Source organism: Cydia amplana, chromosome 12, assembly GCF_948474715.1.
Source record: "Cydia amplana chromosome 12, ilCydAmpl1.1, whole genome shotgun sequence".
Taxonomy (NCBI): domain Eukaryota; kingdom Metazoa; phylum Arthropoda; class Insecta; order Lepidoptera; family Tortricidae; genus Cydia; species Cydia amplana.
Window position 1 is genome coordinate 5,038,398 of NC_086080.1, and position 23,162 is coordinate 5,061,559.

Here is a 23,162-nt window from a genome sequence, read left to right on the forward strand (position 1 = left end):
GTCTTAACGGTCATAGGTCAGAATCTTTGTCGTTCGGTTAACAAACAAAAATTTGTTACACCTTGATTGCCATGTGAAAGAAAATATTCAACATACATAGTATTGACTATGTTTTCTTACATACAATGGAAAACTATCGGTTTCTGTGACAGAAGTCTTATTAGGTAACAATATATAGAAACGTGGGCAGTATTATTTATATGCGTGACAGTGGCGCCAGCATGGCGGCTGTGGGACATATTCGTTATTTGACATCTGTCAAATAGCGTGTAAATTATGTCCCACGATCCCACAAAATTTCTCCATTTTGCCAAAACTTGTTGATCGATTATAGTTCCTCCACCGGGCACTTCAAACATAGCCATTAGGCTAGCTAGGCTGTATACTTAATGTAATTAAATTCATTTTGTTACCTTTGATTAAATTTCGTTTCTGTTTCCCGGGCCTTATTATAGATTTTTTCTACTCTTCGACTGCAATGCTTGAATTAAGAGTTCGTATACCAAAGTGAAATCGCATACTTTTTTCACTATGGGACCCCAACTCAAATATAGTATTCATTTCGATACAGTTTAGTCAACTATAATATTCATTTCGATACAGTTTAGTCAACTATAATATTCATTTCGATACAGTTTAGTCAACTATAATATTCATTTCGATACAGTTTAGTCAACTATAATGAAATTGACCAATCAAAAGCTGTCTAAAAATTGAATTTAGTGCGGAGAAAGTACCAGGGCCTCATGAGTTACGAGAAGGTGTCGTTGACCAACCGGCCGGGGGGCGCAGGGCGCGGGGGCCGGGTCGCGTACGAGTATGAAGGTATCGCGGCTGCTCGCGCATCTTAGCTGTATACTTTTGGTTTTTTTATTCTTCTACTAGTTTTAAGTATTTTTTTGTTGACTCGTAGAAAAAGTATTGTATACAATAGTGATATAATCAAGCTTTTCAATCTCGTACCTTACTTAGGCAACTCAGCAAGCTTCGTTGCCTAAACACGGTACTCGACTGAAAAGCTCTCCATTATATCACGGTTGTATAAAATACTAATACGTACTTATATGGTTCTTTCTCATTAGCATTCAGGTATTTTTAATAAATAAAAAAAATAAGACAATAGTTAAGTTTACGTACTGACGCGATCTCTTGGACAGGTCTCCACGGAAGACCAGCGTCAAGATACCTAGAGGTAACTTGACACCAAGCTGAGGGGAGACCTTTTCAGTGACGTTTATGCTTGTAGTATTAATAAAAGTGTAATAATAGATTTAAGCGATTTTGTAAGCGTCCTGAATAAATTTATTTTCTTTCTTCTTCTTCTTTCTTTCAATCTGACACAATTCGGCCTAGTCCCACAGTAAAGCTCAATAAGGCTTGTGTTGTGGGTACTAGGCGACGATAACACGCCTTTCATGTACCTAGCTTTAGGCTTACGTTTGTAGCCGTCAGACTCGGCATATACGTAGGGTTGCCAGATGGTCGGGATTCGGCGGGATTCTCCCGATTTTTAGCATGTGTCCCGATTCCCGACAAAGTGAAAATTGTCCCGAAAAACAGCATCACGTTATAAAACAATAATTTCAAGTTCTGAACTGTCGTCGAGCGAACCAGCGACCCGCGTCGAGCCCGTCAGCGCGCGCGCGGGGCTCGCTTGGCGAGATTGGGCAGAGCAGCTGACGTAGTGCCAATAATGTATAATATCGCTGTTTTTAATACAATTAATTTAATTTGAATGGTTCATTTTCCCGACTTAAGGCCCAAAATCCCGAAAAATTGATATTTTTTCCCGATAATAGCGCCTTTCGATCTGGCAACCCTACATATACGTGATATACGATTAGCTTCGCGATACCCCAGTTCACCAGTTTCCGCGGCGACTGTACACTTGTATATACCTACAGTGTCGTATGTGGCCTATGTGGGATTCGAAGTTGAGATGTTTGTTTTTGTTTCGGATCAGCATTTGACTGCGACTTTCCGTGTTGGTTGCTATCGGCTTGTCTGAAATTTAAATCTCACATGGAAATAGGATATGCCGTTTTGTAAGTAGGTACTCATTGACTTTCATGTGCCCATTGAAAGTGATCATGTGCCCCTTAAGCCCAAAGTATCCCTTAAATACTTGTACTATGGGCACTGTCCTAATGGATTTTTTTGCATTAAGTATAGAAGATTTACTTTCCATGCACCCTTTTTTTTAAACTGTCAATATTTTTTATAGCAAATGTATGTTATTTTAACAATGGTATTGTATGTCAGATGTCAATACCCACTCAAATCACTCAATACCATAAGTTCGTCAACTCCCATCACCGCACTGCTCTTACTTAATAAAATGCGTGGGATGAAATAGCATGGCGCCATTAACCCACTAGATTTTAATCAGTCCACTGATTTTGAAATTGTGACATTACGCTTTGTATCCAAATTGATAAAATATCGATAATCGAGAGTTTTACATACATACACACCGGCGGTACACCATAAATTATTGACCTTTGCCATTAAACCCATACCTAAAGGCCTGCTTATTTTGGGCCTGTTCACTGATTAGCGCTTAGTGCGACTTACATACACATCCATACATACATACACGTATAACGAAATTTAGGTTTAAAATTTCACGGTAGGTCCTCATAAACGACCTTATAAATGTTTTCTGTGACCTTTTTCTGTGAGGAAATTATTATGAGAACACTCAACATAGTATTGGTTTCCTTTGTCTGCATATTATTTGAGGATTAGGAAATGATTATGTACTAAATGCTTGCACGTCACTTATCATTTATCAGTTATTATGTACTACGCCGGAACGCGAGATAAGATTAGGAAAATACGCGAGATGCTGCAAACTTCATTTCGTGTTAGGTATAGAAATAATAGAAATCATTTTAGATATACTATTCTATTCCAACTCATGGTAGCCGAGTAGTTCATTACTTTTTAACCCAACTGTGTTTATCTGATACGTTTTATTTTCGTCTTTGTTGATAATGATGATATGGCATCGTTGTTTAACGACTAACGCTAAAACAGATGTCTTCATACCCGAATTTAAGTCTTCTGACACTTAATTTTAATCGTTTGGGTCCTCGCTTAAGAAATTAGGATAATTACTTGTCCAGTTATGAGTTTAACACGGTCGCGTTGTATATCAGCCGAGAGCCAACGCCAACTAAAGCCGAATTTTTTAACGATAAAACTTCCGTGGGACTTAAATTTAAGTATTGGTTTCGGCATAAAAATCATGTTTCCGTCGAAGGTTCGGTTTCGGCCGAAAAACTGCCGAACCCTTCGGCCGTACCGAAACTTACAAGATTGTATTTTCGTTAGTGTTTGATCGTAGTTTCGAGCATCAGATAAAATCGGCTTCCTAGAATTTTCAGAAGGATTAAAAGCTTACCGCCCGTTTCGTAAGCGACAATGACTCAACGCTAGGAGCTGTGAGGGCTTACACTTGGTTCGTTCGTCTATTTCTCTCTATCGCTCGAATGTGCAAGAGCGATAGAGAGGTAGATAACGAAATGTATATTTCTCTCAGCAAAGCTTCAACGTATTCCAGTTGTGTGCAGTGCACTAATTGCCACGCCTTTGTTAAGGGTAGGTAAACGTGACTTGGCGATATGCCAATCCGAAAACTTCGATTTCGAGGCTCCGGTATTTCGGACCTCCTCTTAATAAATGATTTTTTTAAAATTCATGTTCGTTTATGAAATAACCAGTTTAATTGATATTTTTTGTTTTTTACCGGTGAGGCGAGAGGCTTGGTTAAATCTTGTAGTTCTTCCCTGTCCCTAAAACTTGCATGTTGGTAAATGGGTGACTTAAAAGTTAGTATATACAGTTCTTCTTTACTGGCAAAGCAAATATGTCAGTAAATAAGAACAAAAGAAACTACTCATCCCTTTCTTTTGGGTACTAGTACTATATAGCGTAAGACAAAGACAAGTATGATTCTCTCTGTCTATGTTTGAAATGACCATATCTGTCAAACTATAAATCATATTTTTGTTAGGTACCTAAGAGAAGACGGTCTATCAGGTAAGACATCTACAAGCTCTTTCGTCACTTCTTACTCTTGCGCTTGTGAAAAATAAATGCAGCACAAGGCCGCGCTGGCAGGGTCGCCATGTGAGGTGGGACGTAAAGGAGAACTCGTTCGTACTGAATATAGGTTTGTTCTGTCTTAAATAACAAGTACAGCCATTATATACTAAGCTATGTACGTGTGTGGGTAAGGCGTAGTACACACACTACACGCTTGTACACATACTACACATAGAGAAGGTCGGTAGAGCAGAAGGAGCGAAGCTGTTCCTTTCTGACTATGTCCGAGAGTTCTTTCCCTATGACGCTCTTCTCAAACCAAAAGGTTGTGTTCTCCACATGGACCTTATATAATAAAATATTACATTAAAAGTTGAAGTCACTACTTGAATATTCACTCAGACACACTTAAGTGTCCTGTGAACCTTACTTCAATCGAATGAGATAAACTTACCTATTGACTGTTATGTGATGCTTTATTTTGTAGAATCATCATTTTGTATCACATACACCACGCTTGTCGCATATTAGTGCGAGCGAGATGTATAGAAAGTAAATTACGTAGACGTTAGCGTATATGTCAGTTTTGACACTGTCAGTGAGTCATGGTACGGGGACAGGTAAGGCTTTTGACGAGCTTGTTTGACGCGCTTTAAGTATCTTGGACACTGGGTGAACGATAATCTCCAGACCAGACCAGCTATCATGGTCGCATTTTTATCACCTGTCATGCCATGCCTCACTTTCGCACTTACATATATTTGTTAAAACGTGACAGTCATGGTGACAAATGATAAAGAGCCAGCCATCTTAGCCCTACAGGACCACTCGAGAGTCGAGAGGGAGCGCGGGGCATTGGGCGTTGTTATGTGTTGTCTCGCATATTCTCAAACGAACACTGTTTAAAGCGTTTTGCCAGACCCTTTACACGGTTTTTTGGCGGTGAGTTCGTGTGACTCTTGTGTTGTTGTGAAATACCTTCACTTCATCAACACTCTTAATCTTAACACATTCAGTGCCGAAAACCCGACTATCGGGTATTTTATGATTTCGTTCCCAGGCCGGACGACCCGATAGTCGGGATCGTCGTACCTGCAGCTTTATATGATGAAATTTTTGTGGCCTGGCGCGGATGCCTTGTTTGGCTGGGTGGCAATGAATGTGTTAACTGACAATTTGCACACCTATTGCAATGACAAGTTTTAAGATTGTTCAACATATCGTATGGGGAATCTAAGCTCTCGTCACATAAGGTGTTGGTGACTAGTACTACTAGGATTGTCATTGCAACAAAGACATTGTTTTTTGAGCACGATAAATATTAGTCATTGCTGGCGGCCCTGAATGTTAATGCACAATGATTCATTCGCGAGATGATCGCGATTTTATACGATAGCTTACATGGGACAATGGAATTGTACGGTTGATGACATCTCTCTATTGGTAGGTACTTGTCTCTGGCAGAATACATGTGTGGCATCTCCTTTATGTCTCTAACTCTCAACAGATGCCACAAGATTCCAACAGATGACGTTATAGTATAGTATAGGTATAGCTAGGGTTTGCAATCCGGATCCGAAATGTATGACATTATCCGGATCTGGATCCGGATCCGCGGATCTTCCCATACATTTCGGATCCATCGTGCAAACCCTAGGTACAGCCAATGAAGCGCCGTACACCTCCTACATCGCGCTTACTAAAACACCTCGCGTGATTTGTGCCCCTTACGTAAGATCACACATATGCGCGGAGGGAGTCAAAAACTAGAAAACTAGTATAAATCGTCTTACCTAATAATAAATGAATAGCGCATTAACTAAATTGAGTGATTTGTACGGAAACACTGCCAACATATTAAACACAAGACAAATTCTACTAAATTAAGCGATTTTCACGGAAATACTGCCGTAACTACCGCAAGGCTGACAAATACAGTGAAACCTGGATAAGTGAGATCTCAAGGGACGAGCAGATTTGTCTCACTTAAAGAGGTATTTCACTTACCCAGGCTCTCAGTTAGCCAGGTACAAATAAATTTCTGTCTCATTTACAGAGGGTCCCACTAATAGAGGTGAGAATAGAGGATATATTTCAGTTATAGAGGTGGTTAATAAGGTATTTTGTAATTATCTTTAAAAATAAATAAAATAAAATACCTAATCCTTGTCCCTAAATATTTTATTAATCTGTTTAAATATTTCATCGAATTTATTTTGAATGATTCTCCAAAGGTTATATTTTTTCAATTAAATTTGATACGGACTTCATTGCGTCTTAGAAATCTATTAAATGAAAATTTATTTATTCGTGTTACTATCAAGATTTCAGCTTTCGTTTCGATAGTTTTAACTACACAAAGTACCTAAATAAAACTTGAAGTCGTTTAGACACAAATAAGCAAATGCGGAATTCGTGGATAGACTAAGATTTAGTAAGAATACGGAAATTGATCAATAAAGTCCAAGTTAGAGAGGTCATAGATTGACGTTATCTCAAATACAGAGGTCAATTCTTATTTAATAAAAAAAAACAATTAGGAAAATGTGATCTTATAAATATAGTCTCAGTAAAAGAGGTAAAATACACTCTCTGTCTCAATTATAGAGGTAAATGTGACTTTAAAATCACAACAACTAATCCCAGTTATAGAGGTTCGTTTTTTCTCACTAACAGAGGTAATTCAGTGCTAAAGTGTCGGGACCGCACCATGAGTCCCAGCTATAGAGGTTTCTCACTTATCCAGGTCCCACTTAACCAGGTTTCACTGTAGTAACGTAACAATGTGTCGTTATTTACCAAAAGGGCTTTCACCGTGAACTCTTGCCAGTATCATTAACTTAACTTCCTCACACGTACAATGTAATATTATCTATGCTAATTCTTTAGTACACAATACGTTTTCGATCTGAAAAGCGGACTTTTGTTTGGCTCGGGTCTGATGTTCCCAACGCTTTACCAAGCGATCACCTTTGGTTAACCACAATAAGGATGATTTTCGATTAGGCACAGTTGTTTTGAATCTCGAGGTCTCATTAAAACTGGTCAACACAGTACTATTGTTTAGTACGTGTTGTGAATAGTTTGGGTCGACGTGTGCCAAGAAAGAGCCATGAATTTGTATGTTAATGGGTATGACGTTGGCTCCGTGTGCGTTTATATCATGCCTATATCATGTAGATATATAATGTGGCTAGAGTCGGACCAAGCTAACTCGTGGCATTTGCAACACATGACAATGTGTGTAAATTAAAAAGCTTACGGACGGCCGTGTGTTGGGGATATTATTGTTAATTGAAGTGTTATTTTTAACAAAAATAAAAGTAACCCTATGGTCGATCAAAAATAACATTACGCATTTTAAGAATCAATTTTCATGTTAATAGCTTATATGTAAAAAGCGAAAGTTGTTTAATCAGGTTTTGAAACGATAATGTTACTAAGTAATACTAAAGGGGGACTCCCCCAAGATTGCTATTCATTATCTTTTGAGATTTTTAAAAAACTCCGCTTGCTGAACCCACTGCACCTTAATAGTGGCTTGCCTGAGGCGATGCACTCGCTATGCGTTGGGAACAGTATTAATTGCAGATGTAAAATGAATGCAGTTTGTCATATAAATTAAGCCCGGGCTATTAAATTGAATATTGACATTTCAAGTCAACTTTTACTTGGAAATTAACCTTGTGAAGTGCTGGTTTCGTTTCGAAATTTTAATTTTGGTGATAAAACCTGAAAGCTTTTGATTATACATATGTGGGTATGTTTTAAAGTCAGTAGCAAAAGTTTCAATCAGTTGCATGACTACGCGGATAAAGTCGCGGGCAGAGTCTTGTCTAGTATAGTTTTCTATAACTGTGACAAGTAATTTCTAGGATTATTACGTACTTATGTTACTTATGACCCTGGCTTAGCGACATTAAATACAGACTTAAAATTGTCCTTCCTTGTGGTTTTCTTTACCTTAAGATTTGTGACCCTCGGATCCTATTTTGAAAACTTGGCACACTTTATTTACCTGATGGTGATGACTCAATAGCATTGTATCATTGCAACCTTAGGTATCCCTTCGAAGCCTACCAATTATCATTGTGAGTCATCATGACATGAGTCACGGTCAACATGACTTGTCACTGACCTTAGATACGATGTTGATATAATCAATAGGAAATCGTGTCGATTCAATAATTGTGGTCTTGATAATTATGACACAGATTCACTATTTTGTAGAGCAAATGGATCTTAAGTTCATAATCTGTCAGTGATAATGAACTACTCAACATTTCTGTGTTTTCAGAGACCACCAAGAGTTTGGTTGAGTACTTAATATGACGAATAAAGTCAACAAAGGATTGTTCTATTTATACTTAGCACCACTTCAGATGCTTAGATGAGCACTGTTTAAAAACACTGATGTAAAAATAATAAGAAATATTCTTGAGTAAACGGTTACTCAAGAATATTTCTCAAAGAACGGTCTTTGATCAATAATTTTACATGATCAAGATCATAGCCTTAGAACTTACTTAAGGAGGCGACTTTAATGTATAAAAAAACCTCTTGGATTTTTCTAATCTAACCCCGTTACTTATCACTACATAGTATAAAACAAAGTCGCTTCCCATTGTCTGTGTGTCCCTATGTATGCTTAGATCTTTAAAACTACCCAACGGATTTGATGCGGTTTTAGATAGAGTGATTCAAGAGGAAGGTTTATGTACGTATAATTTGTTAACCCGTGCGAATCCGGTGCGGATCGCTATTGTCTATATAATACCGTTCTTAAGTCATCTTTGATGTAACGTTCTACTCGCATAATCTGCTATATACCCTAATTCAACGTCCTAAAAGAATAAAGCGTGTGCACGATACGAAGTAGCGCCCTCATTTAGGTCAGACCAATCAATCGTTAGGTCACTCGTCAAGGACGGTGTCCAAAAAGTGTCAGACAGGGACCGACGGTACACTGAGACATACGTGAGGCTATTTGTTCTGTCCTTTAGTCAGCGGTCGGCAACCCGCGGCCCGCGGGCCGCATGCGGCCCGTGAACCTGTCACTTGCGGCCCGCGAGCCTCTCTGGCTATTTTGTATGTAATATTGACAAACGATAATGTCTAATATAGTCATAAATATTAACAAAGTGCGGCCCGCGTCAACTTCGTTAACTACTATGTGGCCCTTGGCTGCTAAAAGGTTGCCGACCGCTCCTTTAGATAATAGAATGGAATAGAGAATAGAGAGCGTTTATTCGTGGCCAAATAAAATAAGAAAATAACACGTAACACAACTTAACATTTAAACCTGGGTTCGAAATTATTCAGATAATTATCCCAGGTATGGATGGTGCTATATTTATTTTCTTTGAATTATTTGATACTAAAAAATCATGATTGGGGCGTTTTTAGGGTTCCGTAGCCAAATGGCAAAAAACGGAACCCTTATAGATTCGTCATGTCTGTCTGTCCGTCCGTATGTCACAGCCACTTTTCTCCGAAACTATAAGAACTATACTGTTGAATCTTGGTAAGTAGATGTATTCTGTGAACCGCATTAAGATTTTCACACAAAAATAGAAAAAAAAACAATAAATTTTTGGGGTTCCCCATACTTCGAACTGAAACTCAAAAAATTTTTTTTTCATCAAACCCATACGTGTGGGGTATCTATGGATCATCATCAATATTTAAGAGCTATGCTCTTGTCGGTGGAGTAATCGCCACTCTTCTCTTTTCTGGGCCAGCCTTTTAACTCCCTCGTACGATACGACAGAAACTCTATCTTTTATTTGGCTGAGATATGTGATCCTAGGCCTTCCTCTGCGTCTTTTACCCTTAATCTTGCCCTCCAAGATGTTTAAAAAGAATCTGTAGTGCCGTATCCGGTGGCCAACCATCTTGCCCCTTCTGTTAGCTATTGTGTCTAACAGGCATCTCTTCTCTCCTGCCATGCTCAGTACCAGGCGCGGCTGGCCTTAAGGAGCGCTTGTGCGGTGCACTCCCATAAATAATCAAAATGTAATTATACCACCTATTTAATATATTACTATTTAAGATCTATCGTAAAAAACTCAATACCAATTAAATAATAACCTTTATTCATTATAAGGTAGACAGCTCACCACTACCTACTCGGCGTAATTTCATAGAAATCAAAGGTAACGCGCGAAGCGGAGCGCTTTGGATTGCGCTCCTATGGAAAAAGATTTAGTACATTCGATCAATAGGAAATTCAATAAGAGCGAAAGAGAAGTTTCGACACAGGTCCGCGCGTGAAACAGAACATTTTCTATGAGGGAACAGGCAAAATCGGTGCGGCGCTCCGAGCCCGGTTGACCTTGCGCGCGCATCCCGCGCGCCATGTTGATGTTGTTGTCACTTGTTTCTAAACTGTACCTTAGTCAATTTTAAAGGCGGGAATGCAATTTTGGCTTTTTTTTCATTATAAATAATGAGAGAGAGAGAGAAACAGCGAAAGCACATAATTTGTTTGTTGTGAGGTGTTTAAAAATTAATGAATTTAACGTGAGAATGTGAAATAGTTTACAAAATCGACTCGAGTTCAATTATGGACGACCTTGAACTTTCGTAACAATGTTAGTCAAAAACAAAAACTTATATATTTACTATTCAGATCAATATGCAAAAACACCGTGGTTGTGTTGTGTGAATGTGATAAAAGTAACTAGCTTATTATGTTTTTCGTGTTACTTAAAGGTCTTAAAGTATATGTTTTGTGTTTGGCTCGGGCGCGGGCGACGTGCGGTGAGTTTGTTTGGAGCGAAATAAGTAAGTAGGTGTGTTAACAATTTAGTACATCTTTCCATAAAATTTAAATAAAAACAATACATCCATTTGTAAAATGAACTGCAGTTGGCGTCTATCGGTCGTCAAGATATTCGTAATACCGAAAATCTATGAGAGAGTTCAATGACCGGGTGGACGGAAACCGACATCTAGGTACTTTGCGACGGTTAATTGAATGTGTAGGTTTAGTTTTTGTTTTTTATTGTAAGTGAACACCCATAATACATAGCTACCAGCCGCCGCTGCTCAGTACCTCTTCGTTAGTCTTCCTTTCTGTCCAGCTAATCCTTAGCATCCTCCGCCAACACCACATTTCAAAGGCCTCCAATCGCCCTCTGTCCCGTTGTGTCAGTGTCCACGTCTCACACGCATATAAAGCAATGCTCCAGATATACACCTTAATTAAGCGTTTTTTCACATTCTTCGAGATATGTGCTTTGAGCAGGTGTTTTTTGCTATGGAATGCTTGCTATGGATAGGTCTTCAAAAATGATATTGAGGTTTCTAATATCATTTTTTTCTAAACTGAATAGTTTGCGCGAGAGACACTTCCAAAGTGGTAAAATGTGTGACCCCCCCCTCCCCTGTAACTTCTAAAATAAAAGAATGATAAAACTAAAAAAATATATGATGTACATTACCATGTAAACTTCCACCGAAAATTGGTTTGAACGAGATCTAGTAAGTAGTTTTTTTTTATACGTCATAAATCGCCTAAATACGGAACCCTTCATGGGCGAGTCCGACTCGCACTTGGCCGCTTTTTTATATTTTAGGTTTTAAACCTTGCACGTTTATTGCAATGTAAATTAAGTTTGATAGTTGCTAACGTTCATTTGAACCAAATGCGAACGAGAACGTTTTACAGGACAAAACAAATATACAGGATTCAGGACATAAATATAATATATGAGGAAAAGCTAAAGTAACATCATAAGAAAATAAAAGAAAAAGTAACATCGTAATTGACCGGTAAAACTACTTAGTTTTAAAGAAAAAGGTCCCGCCCAATGTTCTCAATAAAGAACACTTTATTTTATTTGGTTCCTGCCTAAAATTCCGTACACGAAACAAAATTGTTCTTGATTGAGAACATTGGGCTGAATAAGAATCCTTTATTTCTTTAAATAATGATTGGGTACGATGAGGTTAGAAGTGTTAGAACTAGGTGATATTCTATCCGTTCCGGTTCAGACACAAGTTTTTAAACGGGACAGGGACACTAAAAAAATAATCACAGTATCAAGTAAAATGGCAGTTTTCGGAATTTTTCTATGAGTATTTAACCTCTACTGTCCGAGTGAACGTAAAATTGTTTCTTATGCGAGTAATAGTGATTATTAGTAAACAAAGTGAGCCATAACATAACTCATAATAACTGACACGTAATATAAATAAACATGTTAGTCACCATTGAGGTTATCTCGTAACTGCAATCTTGACCGATGTCGCTGGTTTTACTTTCCTTTATGAATCATCACAGTAATTTAAGTTTTACATGAAAAATGTTCTAAAAAGAGGCAATTAAAAATATGTACGTTTACTGTAGGTACAAAGTAAAGTTTTTATACAGCTATTAGAATGATTCATTTGTGATATAAGAAGTTAACTATTGCAATATTTGCAATTAATAATAATATGTCTTAGAGTTTGTTTTGAGACACAAGAGTCAAGACCAGCCTTAATATTGAATTTGCATATAAAAACAAAGTATAGCAAAATCTAATATGTTTGTCGCTCTTTTTTGTCTTATCTCTTAAAGTACAAAATAACAAAAGAGGTGTGAAACATAATCATAATTAGGACACCTGGGTTTCACATTCACACCTCTTTTACTTAAAGAGATAAGGCGAAAACTGTAGTAACTATTTTCTTATAAAGCTTATATACACTGTCTTTAGTATTACACGAAGAAGGTAAACTTTAGTCAGGATGTTGCCGGTTAATAGATTTTATAGTTTTAAAGTCAGCTCATTTATCCCAACAGTCAAATTTCCCCGGTTAACCTTATATTGAAAATCCTAGCTGAACTACAAGACGTAATTTCACAAAGACCTATTTTTTTTCAGAGTTCTTCAGACTCGGTGCTAATTGGTGGCGTGGCGGAACGAGTCCAGAACATACAAGCGCCTGTCGCTTCCACGCTACACCGCAACAAGAGTGCGCTGCACTCTGCTACCCCAGTTGCGTTAGGTAAAGAGAACCTTGTCAACCTTACTGGGTAGTGCCGTGGAATGTATATGGTATATGGTAATTATGAGAGTCCTAAAGTAAGAGCCAGAACATACAAGCGCCTGTCGCTTCCACGCCACATCTTGCATCATTCTGTCACCCCTGCTGCGCTAGATAATTATATACATGACAATCTTTAGTAATTAGTACTACTTCGGCTTTAGAAGTGTATCACATAATCAATTATCTTCATTTACTTCGTTTGAGGTCTTATATTTTGACAAATCTTATCTTCCAGGAGGCAGCATGACGTCACTAACCTCAGCCCCCACAACACCGACCCCCTGCGCGTCCCTCTCCACCTCCGACTTATCAGAGCGGCCTCGAATCAGCCACGGCAAGCCAAACCTGGCGCCTCGGCCGCCGGCCAACCCGCCGGACCGGCCAAGCCCGCCGCCCAAGAAACTTAACATTAATGGCGGGAAGATGGCCGGCAGGGCGCAGAGCATGCGAGTGCCTAGGTGAGGAAACTAGCTTCTTTTCAGAGCTTTGTAACTTTTTCTGCATATTCGATGTGTTTTTGCTAACGGGCCACCATATTGTCAAGGTTATCTACGTTGATTGTCCACTTTGTATTTTGGTTCTTGTCATCTCAGTCATCTCTTACGGCTAGTCGATTATCAATGAGATTCATACATTATCAAGTTTATCTATAAGTCATATCAGATTCCTACATGGCCTTTTAGTACACACATAATATTTCTGACATTTCATTTTGCAGTATTTTATACGTTAGTTTTTATACTTTGGCAACACAAGAATTAGGTTCAGTTCAGTTGTTTCAACTATCTGTGGTCGTAAGTTAAGTTACGTTCGGTAGGTAAATAAACTTTAACAGTTCTATATGAAATTACAGTTATCAGCAACATATTTAACATTAACCGGTTAGTTAAATGTGTTTAGTTTGGTATACGACTTACCGATAATACGACTAATCTCAATACCGTGTTGTTACAGGTCGCCGCCGGTGTCGCCACCGTCACCGGTGGGGTCGCGGCCGCCGCAGCTGCCGCCCGCCAACCCACCTATCGGGACCAAGAATCCGGCATCACACTTTGGTAAGAGCATTTTATTATTTACTTACTGCTATGGCGCAACGACCCGAAGTGGATCTTGGCCTCCGACACCAAAGACCGCCATGATGAGTTCGCTAAGACACTGTCTATTCGCTGGGAGTTTATTACATTTCTTAATACATATTGGAGTTTTTATGCACATTATAGGATTCTTTTTAGCCTTTTAGACATGTATTCTAGATATATACTTAAGAAATTCAAATAGAGAATTTTTGGAATTCCAATATCTTGAAAACATCAGGATGCAAAATTCACCAAAAAGTAGTACCACTGGAAAGATTTACTACATAACGCAAAACCAAGAATAGAAAACTATTTTTTTTTAATTATACAAAAATACATTAATTAAAGAAGAGTACCTATTAAGTACTTGATTCTATTTGTGTTGCCCAATTCAAATACAATACAAAACAAAATACAAAATTCTTTATTTCAAAAAATACACATATGATGCAAGGGATGGAGCTACCCTGTAAGCAAAAATATGCCCGTGTTGGGTAACACCGCTCTTCCCTATGTAACATAATGTACTTAGGTATACAATTAAATTAAACTAAACTAATTAATTACACAAAATTACAGTATATTATAGTAATTCGATGTAGTAAAGTAACTAACGTTTTCTAGGTGGCACTGTTTTATATTTTGATATGGTGTGTAGGCACAATGCGAGCGCCCCGAGGCCTGCGGCCGCCCGGCGTGTGTCCGCCGCCGCCGCCCGGCGCGCCGCCGCCGCCGCCCGCGCGCAACGCGTCGCTAGCGCAGCCTCCGCCACCGCCGCCTCCACATCATAGGCAACACGTGAGTATATAGTTACCTTTCATTTAGCAATTTTAGCATATTTACCACAGAATAAGTAATAGTATTATCATACATAACGGACACGCACCGCCCCGCCCCGACTCGGATTACCTCGCCCCGCGACTGGCCGCGACATGAATCTGACGGACTTCTGGCATGCTCTCAGTAGAGCGATTTACGCACACATAGACAATGACGTGTGTACACTGTACAGACGTGCCGCGCACACATATAAACGCAAATCATTTTTGATGTATGGCGTGTCCGCCCTGTGATATTTACACATTGAGTAGTATTTAATGCGAGTTCATAGATTTGCTACTAAACGCAAGTACATTAGTATGTACTCGTTTCAAACACCAATCAATGCGTAAATATTCCCTTAGGCTCAGTGCGTCGTCGCCCGCGCACAACGCTTCACTAGTGCCAAATGTACTATATGAGACTATGAATAGTAAATATGTATTTCATGTAGTACATTTGACAGTTAGTATAGTTTCTAATAGAGCCCGACAGCTAATCCTATTGTCTATTGTTAAGTAAAACCGCTCGTGCCACGTGCCACAACCACCTGCATAAAAAATCGTTCGTTCACTTTACCCAGGTAATTGTATTACAACTCCTATGGAAATTGCAATAAGATTCAAAATGGACTAATGGATAAATATGTGTGTGGTCCGTTCAACTCAGTAACCGAAATACTGAGTGCCGGCGAGTCGAACGCTACAGAACCAGTCTAAAATGTGTCATCGAGATGCGTAACAAAGGCGCGTTATCGGAGAGCGCACCTACACTGGTTTTTTGAGCGTTGGACTAGCCCGCGCTCAGGTGCCAAATAGAATAATTAAGACCCTTTTTTGCAGGTAAGTAGCACGTGCGGTTTTACTGAACAATAGACAATAGGATTAGCCTTCGGGCTCTATTAGAAAGCTACAAACTATACTACAAATGTTAACTACACCCCGTTTGACAAATTGACAGTTCAAAAATGGCAATCGAATCGTCACTGATGTCGTGCTTACTTTCCAGAGCTCGGTTCACGAGGAGTACCCCGCGCCGCCGCCGCCGGTGCGCGGCTCGTCGGTGCGCGCGCCGGAGCTGGAGGCGCGCTTCGCCGAGCTGTTCCACCCCCCGCACCGCTTCCCGCCGCCCGACCCCTTCCTGCGCATCGTCAAGGGCTACTCCAGCGCCACCGCCACCGCCGCCGGTAAGTATGCGTGATCACTCCAATCCAGTGGTACAAGTAGCATACGAGATGCGGCTCGTATGTGCGCGGCATTGATAAATTAATATTATAGTCTCGTAAGTCCCCGTGTACTTGTACGAGTACAAATTAAATTCGAGTTTTGAAAACATTTAGAAATAAAAGGAAGTTCCAAATTCAAAAGCGCGAAAATTGCCTTGGGTCTTACGAGGTTAGGCCATCTATAATTAATGTAAAACAATTACCCAGACAACACATTCATCTAGATAATTGTTACTATAATAATGATAACCGGAAAAGAAATTACTTTTTTTTCAGTAAAACGTACATACAAGCTGCATCCCGTGCAAAAACCGAAAGGCATTTTTTGTTCTCAAATCTTATTATGACACGAACTATGAACCACTGAATTCTATTGTGCATTATCACACTGACGTAGAAATTGCCATAATAGATACATTTTACTTTAGAAGAAACGAGCCTATTGACTCTAACTGCTACAGATTACATAAACACTCCCGAAACCTATCCTAACCTCCTGCCAGACGTACTACACGTAGGACGCAAACCCTAACTTTTTGTCAATTTCATAGAGCTAATAAATTGACACTGGCAAATCCCTGCCTCATTTGTCAGGTTTTTTTTTTCTTTAAAACTTAATATGTCCTTCATATAGTACATACGAAATTGAGTACTTAGATAGTCCGCAAATGTTGTTAAAGGCTCCGGCCTATATTGTTCATGATAGAGTTCAGTGGAATTCACTTAATGCTTGTATTTGTACATTTTGTGTATTTATAAGTAATAAAAGTAGTGATAAATCGAACACAGTGACAATCAATAATACCTTATCTCGCTGCAATAAGGTTAACCAATTGCAGAACGAAGTTAAGACAAAACGTCGAAAAAAGTAGTTAGTTCTAGACCAAAAGTTGTTTAGTAGAGTTGTTGTTATACAAAGTGCACTTTCTAAGATACAAGACGTTTTACTTAAGCATATAAATAGTGATTAAATGTATTACTTACTATTATTTAACTTGAACTGCCTAGAATTATTCCATTTAGTTTATGTATACGCACATTTGCGTAGATTTGTATCAAATTAGTATTATTATGTACATGGTACATACTATACAGTAAGTGCAATAGGTACAAGTCATGTGTTGACATAATAATTAGGACGTATGTAGTTAGTAGTAAGAGTCATTTTATATCGTTATCCGTTACATACCAAATTATCAAAACTTTTGTAGAAGTTTTACAAAATTGAGCCTTTTGCTTCCTTTTTCATTTCAAGTGAGGCATTTCTTACTAGTAAGTTATTGAAAACTATTTTTTTTAAAGATAATTCATATTTTTAAAAGGGAATTGCGGAAATATCTTAGACTTTTTAGTAATTATTCGTCAATTTCTTGTTTTGTAACTGTCAGAAATGCCTCAATGCACGATGCATGTGTAAGGGATAATAGTTTTCGAATAATTTTACTATTGCACTTTTTGAGTATTAATATTTTCAAAGAAGTATTTCAATTTAAGTATCCCTATTGCTCATAACTTTATCTTTTTAAGTAAAAAGGAAAACGCCCATTTAAAAATTGCATTTACTTCAAAGTCTGAATAATTGAATTTGCGTTTTTCACAAAGTGTTTTCACTTTCATCCACATTTCAACAACTCACAACCACTGTGCTTCACTGGTCATCGAAATTTCTAATTAACCCCACGGGAGTTTGGTTCCATTGGCCTCAAAATTCAGTCATTTCAGACCAAACATATATTTTTTTGTAAGTTTCTATTAAGGTAGAATAAATTATTTTTCATAATGAATATGTAGATGTTTAATTATGTTTACGTTGAGTCATTATATTAATCGTATGTATATGTAGTTTAGTTGCTGTAACGCAAAGTATTCTCCCGGCTGAGAGGCAATCGCTAGGAAATAAATATTAATATGTATAGGTGAACCAGGATCTATTGAGGGTGCGCCATGTTGCGGAATTTCACTGGAACAAATTTTTTCATACTACACTGAATTGTCACCCTATACATGAGAATAACAGCGCCCTCTTGACAATTATCATATATTACTGGTCAGGCTATAGTTTTGTCGAGTTTAAAATATATTTAAAAAAAATCCTATAATTGAATTGAAATCTGCTTTTATTTTTTTTACGAGAGTTAAACACAAACACACGCAAGAGTACTTTATTTTGTTAAAAATAGTACGCTGACAAACATAATATTATTTATTCCATACTATACATGCTCTGTGATCTCCACTATTTTAAGCCTATCAAAGTTTCAGTATTTATTTTTCCGTCCAATTTTTTTACAAATAAAGGTTTGAAAATTTAACGTAAAATGTTGCCGTTGTTCTACGTATTTTTTATGCAATATTCATCAGAAAAATTAAAATTTATTTTCTTAATTGATAAGACCCAAATAATAAAAAGTATACGATTAGCATATTACTAGCGATTGCCCTCGATAATTAGGAATGTTAAAAATACGTATGTCGTTTGTGATCTATTATTGTAATAGTGAGGTGCCATGTACTGCGAATTTGTGTAATTGTTGACGGCTTGAAGTTATTCACATTATAATTTTAGTTCAAAAGGTTGCAGCCTTTCTTAACTAGCGTAATAATTCTGTTGACGATGTCATTCTGGTAAATTGAACCCGATAACGAAATCGATTCGTTGATATATATCATACAAAAAATCGTTAATAAATTTCTGGACAACGTCAGTAACCTCTTGTACTTTATATAGTACAAATTAAATTTCAAAACATTTTATCAAAATATAAAAAAAAAGAAAAAGGTTTAATGAGGCAAAAAAACATTAGTCTGGGGACCACTATCAATTTGTTTGGATGTAACGTTTTTTATATTTTGATAAAATATTTTGAAATTTAATTTGTGCTATATGAAGTACAACAGGTTACTGACGTTGTCTAGATCCAATTTTGAAAAAGGCCATAAAATCGCTATACTCATTTATATTGTTTTTCTTTGCTCAGTTAAGAAATGAAGCGACCTTTGAAAGCTTTTTGTACTGAGAAGCAACAGGTATTGTGATACAGTGATGTGGTACGATGCTTAATAATTATTTACATTATTATTTTTAAATAAAAGAGTAATTATTATTGAAGAGTTATCATGTATTTCATTCAACCTAACATTTTCGTTGATGCTTATTTTGTGTCTGTTCCTTTCATGCTTCCAACATAATTACATATAAGTATTTTGTTTTCTTTTGAATTTGAAGTTACAAAATTACTATATTTATTGTAGTTTGGTTTTATCTCTTTTTAATACAGGTTAGGTACCAAAGACAATTTTCAATTGTATTTCGTAAGACTTGAAACGGAAATGAAATGAATTTGTATCCTATGATAATTACGATAACAAAGAAATGGCGTTTTCCGCCAATAAACCATAGGACCAAACCGAATTCACATATAAACTCCGAGTCGTAATTAGATTCCAAAAAAAGTAAGACAATGTTGCCACTTTTTACTAGCGCGTCTTGTATTTAATGTAAAAACAAGTAAATAAAAGTACTTTTTTAAATCATAGGAGTAAAATTACCAATAAATTATCTTAGCGTGTTTATTTATAAAAAGGAATTTACTATTTTACAATCAAATTATTGCAGTGGCAACATTCTCTTACTTTTTTTGGAATCTAATTACGACTCGGAGTATAGATGATGCGTTAGAGAGTACACATTTTAACTGTTATCAAGTCCAAGCTGACCCTAGATTTTTTAATCAAAAGTAACGTTTTTATTTCCCAAAAAATATATGAAATTAGCAAAGTATAAAGTTTAATAAGAAGTATGACGTATATTTGAGCGTAGTCGTCACGATGAGCTCTCTATTGGTTGTATGATGTCGTACGTAAGTGTTGTGGTCCGCAGAATGCGAACAGCATGTCACTGGGTAAGTTTAATTACTTTCTTAGAGCATGGTAGATTTAGTTTATGTATTTACTTAAGTATTTAGGGCTCACTTGCATTGTGCTTTGTTTTCATAGGCAGTAGTTTAGCATTTGAAACTTATAAAAACGTATAGATGCGATCTTTATAGATTATTGTTACGGTGCCATCAGGCTTGAACTTTTTAAAGTATTGAATAAGGTACAAGGATGTCGACAGACGACACCGAAAGAAGCAAGCAAACTATGGGGATTATACCGTTACCTAAACGTAGTGGTTTTGTCACTTACCATCGCTTCTATACGTTGAATATCTTTTAAGACGTTTTCACGTTTTTTTTAAAACAAATCCGCGCCATAAAAGGTTTTTTTCCTACTTTCAATACTCTAATCTAACTATTCTAAGAATTTAAATAAAGGACGTGGAGACGGAAGCTACTATATTAGTGCTCATTTACATTTGCACGCGCATCGCATGTTGTCTGCACCCTTGCACGGCACGTCCGCATGAGAACACTTTGGTTACGATATTGAAGAAAAAAAGCACACGGAATATTCTGCTTTTTATATCCTCGCAATAATGAAAAGTTCCCTATCTAATTAGGTTCTCAGCATAAGGTCTCACAAGGAATATCCCTACGTGCTTTCGCCAATAACGATACATTGAATAAGATAATGAATATATAGGTACCTAATGCTAGGTACTTTCACAAAATTTGGCTGCACTTGTCTGTACCTACTGCAGCTAGATTGTGTGAAAATGGAATGTTTTATAAAACGATCAGCTTTAGTGAAAGATGTCATATTTCACGAAAGGTTTGGCTATACTTGTGCGTCAACTAAGGAGCGCTCTCGAGTTAATTGTGCACAAATATATTCAGCCCACTTTAGTGAGATAAACTATTTAAGTATTACTATTTTATAGTTTGGTTTTATAGGACTCCCATTACTGAATTACAATAAGACGATAACAAATGTACATAATACTTATATTAAAAGCTTGTGTAATGTGTATTCCGAATTGCTCTTAGTGACAAGTCAGTCGCCATCAAATGGGTACGCAACTGTGGGCAAATATAACCTTTATTGGCTCCCCATACGAGACAAATAAGCATTGAAATTAGAATAATTTATTTATTCTTTATGAATTAAATTGGAATTGTTTTTAAATTGAACGAAACAAAACAAATTCAACTATTTAATATGAAAATGAATTAGTACTATAGGTAGAACATACGGCCTACGGAGGTTGAATATTCTAATTCCTTGGTAATGATGAACCGCGTTTTGCTTTGTTGCACCTATTTGATGGCCACTATACAAAAAAAAACGGTTTTCGAATTGTGTTTTTACCTATCTGAATTTTGTGTCAGTTTTATTCAACGGGTATCGAGAAACTAAATATCTGAAGTGCGAATGGAATTGAACCGAGGAAATCACGTCAGTTTGCTTGTCTAAACACTACCTCGTAAACCTCGAGTCTCAACTTTGGTTATTCAGTTTGCCGATACTTACCGTTTGTGTTTTATCCCAAATACTTACGATATGTCGTACTGCAGCGCGCGCGCACTCGACGAGCAAGGCGCAGGCGCCGCCGCCGCCGCTGGCCGTGCCGCTGGCGGGCTGGGCGGGCACGTCCAGCGCCTGCTAGCGAGCGCGGGGGGCGCCCGCCCCCCCCGCCACCACCGCGCACCTCGGCCCCGACTCCCACCCCGCGCACGCCCTACTCTCCGTCGCCCACGCTCTCCTCTTCCCCGCCAACACCATCGCCACCAAGGACAACCTCCTCCCGATCGAGGAAGTCACCATGCCCTCCGATGACGTCAGCGACCTGAGGGACGTCGTCGACGCCATCAACAAGCTCTGCGACACTATGAAAACCTCCAGCTGCGACGAGGAAACTTTCGAGAGCTGCTCCCGGTCGGGCAGCTTCGACTTAGTCGACGCGCTCGTAGCCGAGGAGACGATCCCCGAAGAGACCGTTTTTGAGGAAGTCGAGACTGACCCCGATTGGTACGTGGCGTGTCACGTGGAAACGGCGGATCCGAGCGACGTGATATTTAAGAAAGTGGAGCATTACAATACGGAGACGTGGCGACAGTCCGTCTCTAGGCTGGAAGTGGCCTCCCCGGATGACGTACTCGTGAGCACCGCCGAGACGTATGTAGCGGAAACGTGGAGAGATCTGCAAGCGGAAGTTATGAAAACTGAGCAGGATAGATGGAGTGAGTCTTCGAAGTTGGAGCAGAAAACGCACGATAGATTGAGCGAGAGGTCGACTAGAGAAACAGTGAGTCGAGAGGAAGTACTGCAGAAAGCCAAAGCCGAGACGCAAAATAGATGGAGTGATCCTTCTTCGAGAGAAATAGCGAGTCCAGAATTCGTGCAAAGAGCGAAAGCGGAGACTCAAGACAGATGGAGTGATCCTTCTAGGTCAGAAATAGTGAGTCCGGAGATAGTGCAGAAACACGAGGGTTCAGTAGAGAGATGGAGTGATTCCACCGTGTCCCTGCCGGGGCAGATAGAAGAGGAGACTGTGACGTCTGACGAGCGGCAGGCTCATGAAAGCGAGATGTACTATACGGCTTCGTCTGAAGTTTCCCTGCTCTCTGATTTGGACGGAGCTGATAAAGTACAAGAGCCAGTAGAGACGGATGATAGGAAGGAGTGTGTGATAGCGGGGCACGTGGCCGCGATGCGGGAACGCTTCGAGAGTATGACGCGCACGAACACGCCGTGCCCGGACCTCATGCGCTCGGGGTCTCCCGCGCTAGACGTCTTTAGAAACATTACGCCTTCCCCTGATCGTTTAGGATAAAAGTTAGAGTAGGAGGGGCATAGGGCATAGCCACAGACAATCCAACCTCTAGACATAGCATAGTTGCGCTACCCCCTCTGCCACACATACGGTAGCGTTACTCCATCTTCGAGTCAATCCCGTGCCGTGATTGGTCCGTGTCTTTGAACAGACTAATCACGGCACGGGATTCGCTCACCTCATCCCCGTATTTTTGGCAGCATCGGTTTCATGAAAGAATTGGCCTAAGCTCAGTCTA

At 38.7% G+C, this 23,162-nt stretch overlaps 2 protein-coding genes across 2 annotated transcripts in view; both read left to right on the top strand.

The window, feature by feature from the left end:
* The window catches only part of LOC134652829 (WAS/WASL-interacting protein family member 3-like), a 31,654-nt gene extending 15,445 nt beyond the window's left edge, over window positions 1–16,209 (top strand). The window contains exons 3-7 of the mRNA XM_063508011.1: window positions 12,924–13,047; window positions 13,325–13,547; window positions 14,044–14,144; window positions 14,824–14,963; window positions 15,993–16,209. Of these exons, the coding sequence (XP_063364081.1) occupies window positions 12,924–13,047; window positions 13,325–13,547; window positions 14,044–14,144; window positions 14,824–14,963; window positions 15,993–16,184 (780 nt within the window). The 3' untranslated portion in view covers window positions 16,185–16,209. The remainder of the gene's footprint in view (window positions 1–12,923; window positions 13,048–13,324; window positions 13,548–14,043; window positions 14,145–14,823; window positions 14,964–15,992) is intronic.
* A 5,445-nt stretch (window positions 16,210–21,654) lies between these two features.
* LOC134652867 (uncharacterized) lies at window positions 21,655–22,929 on the top strand. The gene has a single exon (XM_063508065.1). It carries the CDS (start codon window positions 21,914–21,916, stop codon window positions 22,922–22,924), a length of 1,011 nt encoding a protein of 336 aa, XP_063364135.1. The 5' UTR covers window positions 21,655–21,913; the 3' UTR covers window positions 22,925–22,929.
* Window positions 22,930–23,162: the final 233 nt, after the last annotated feature.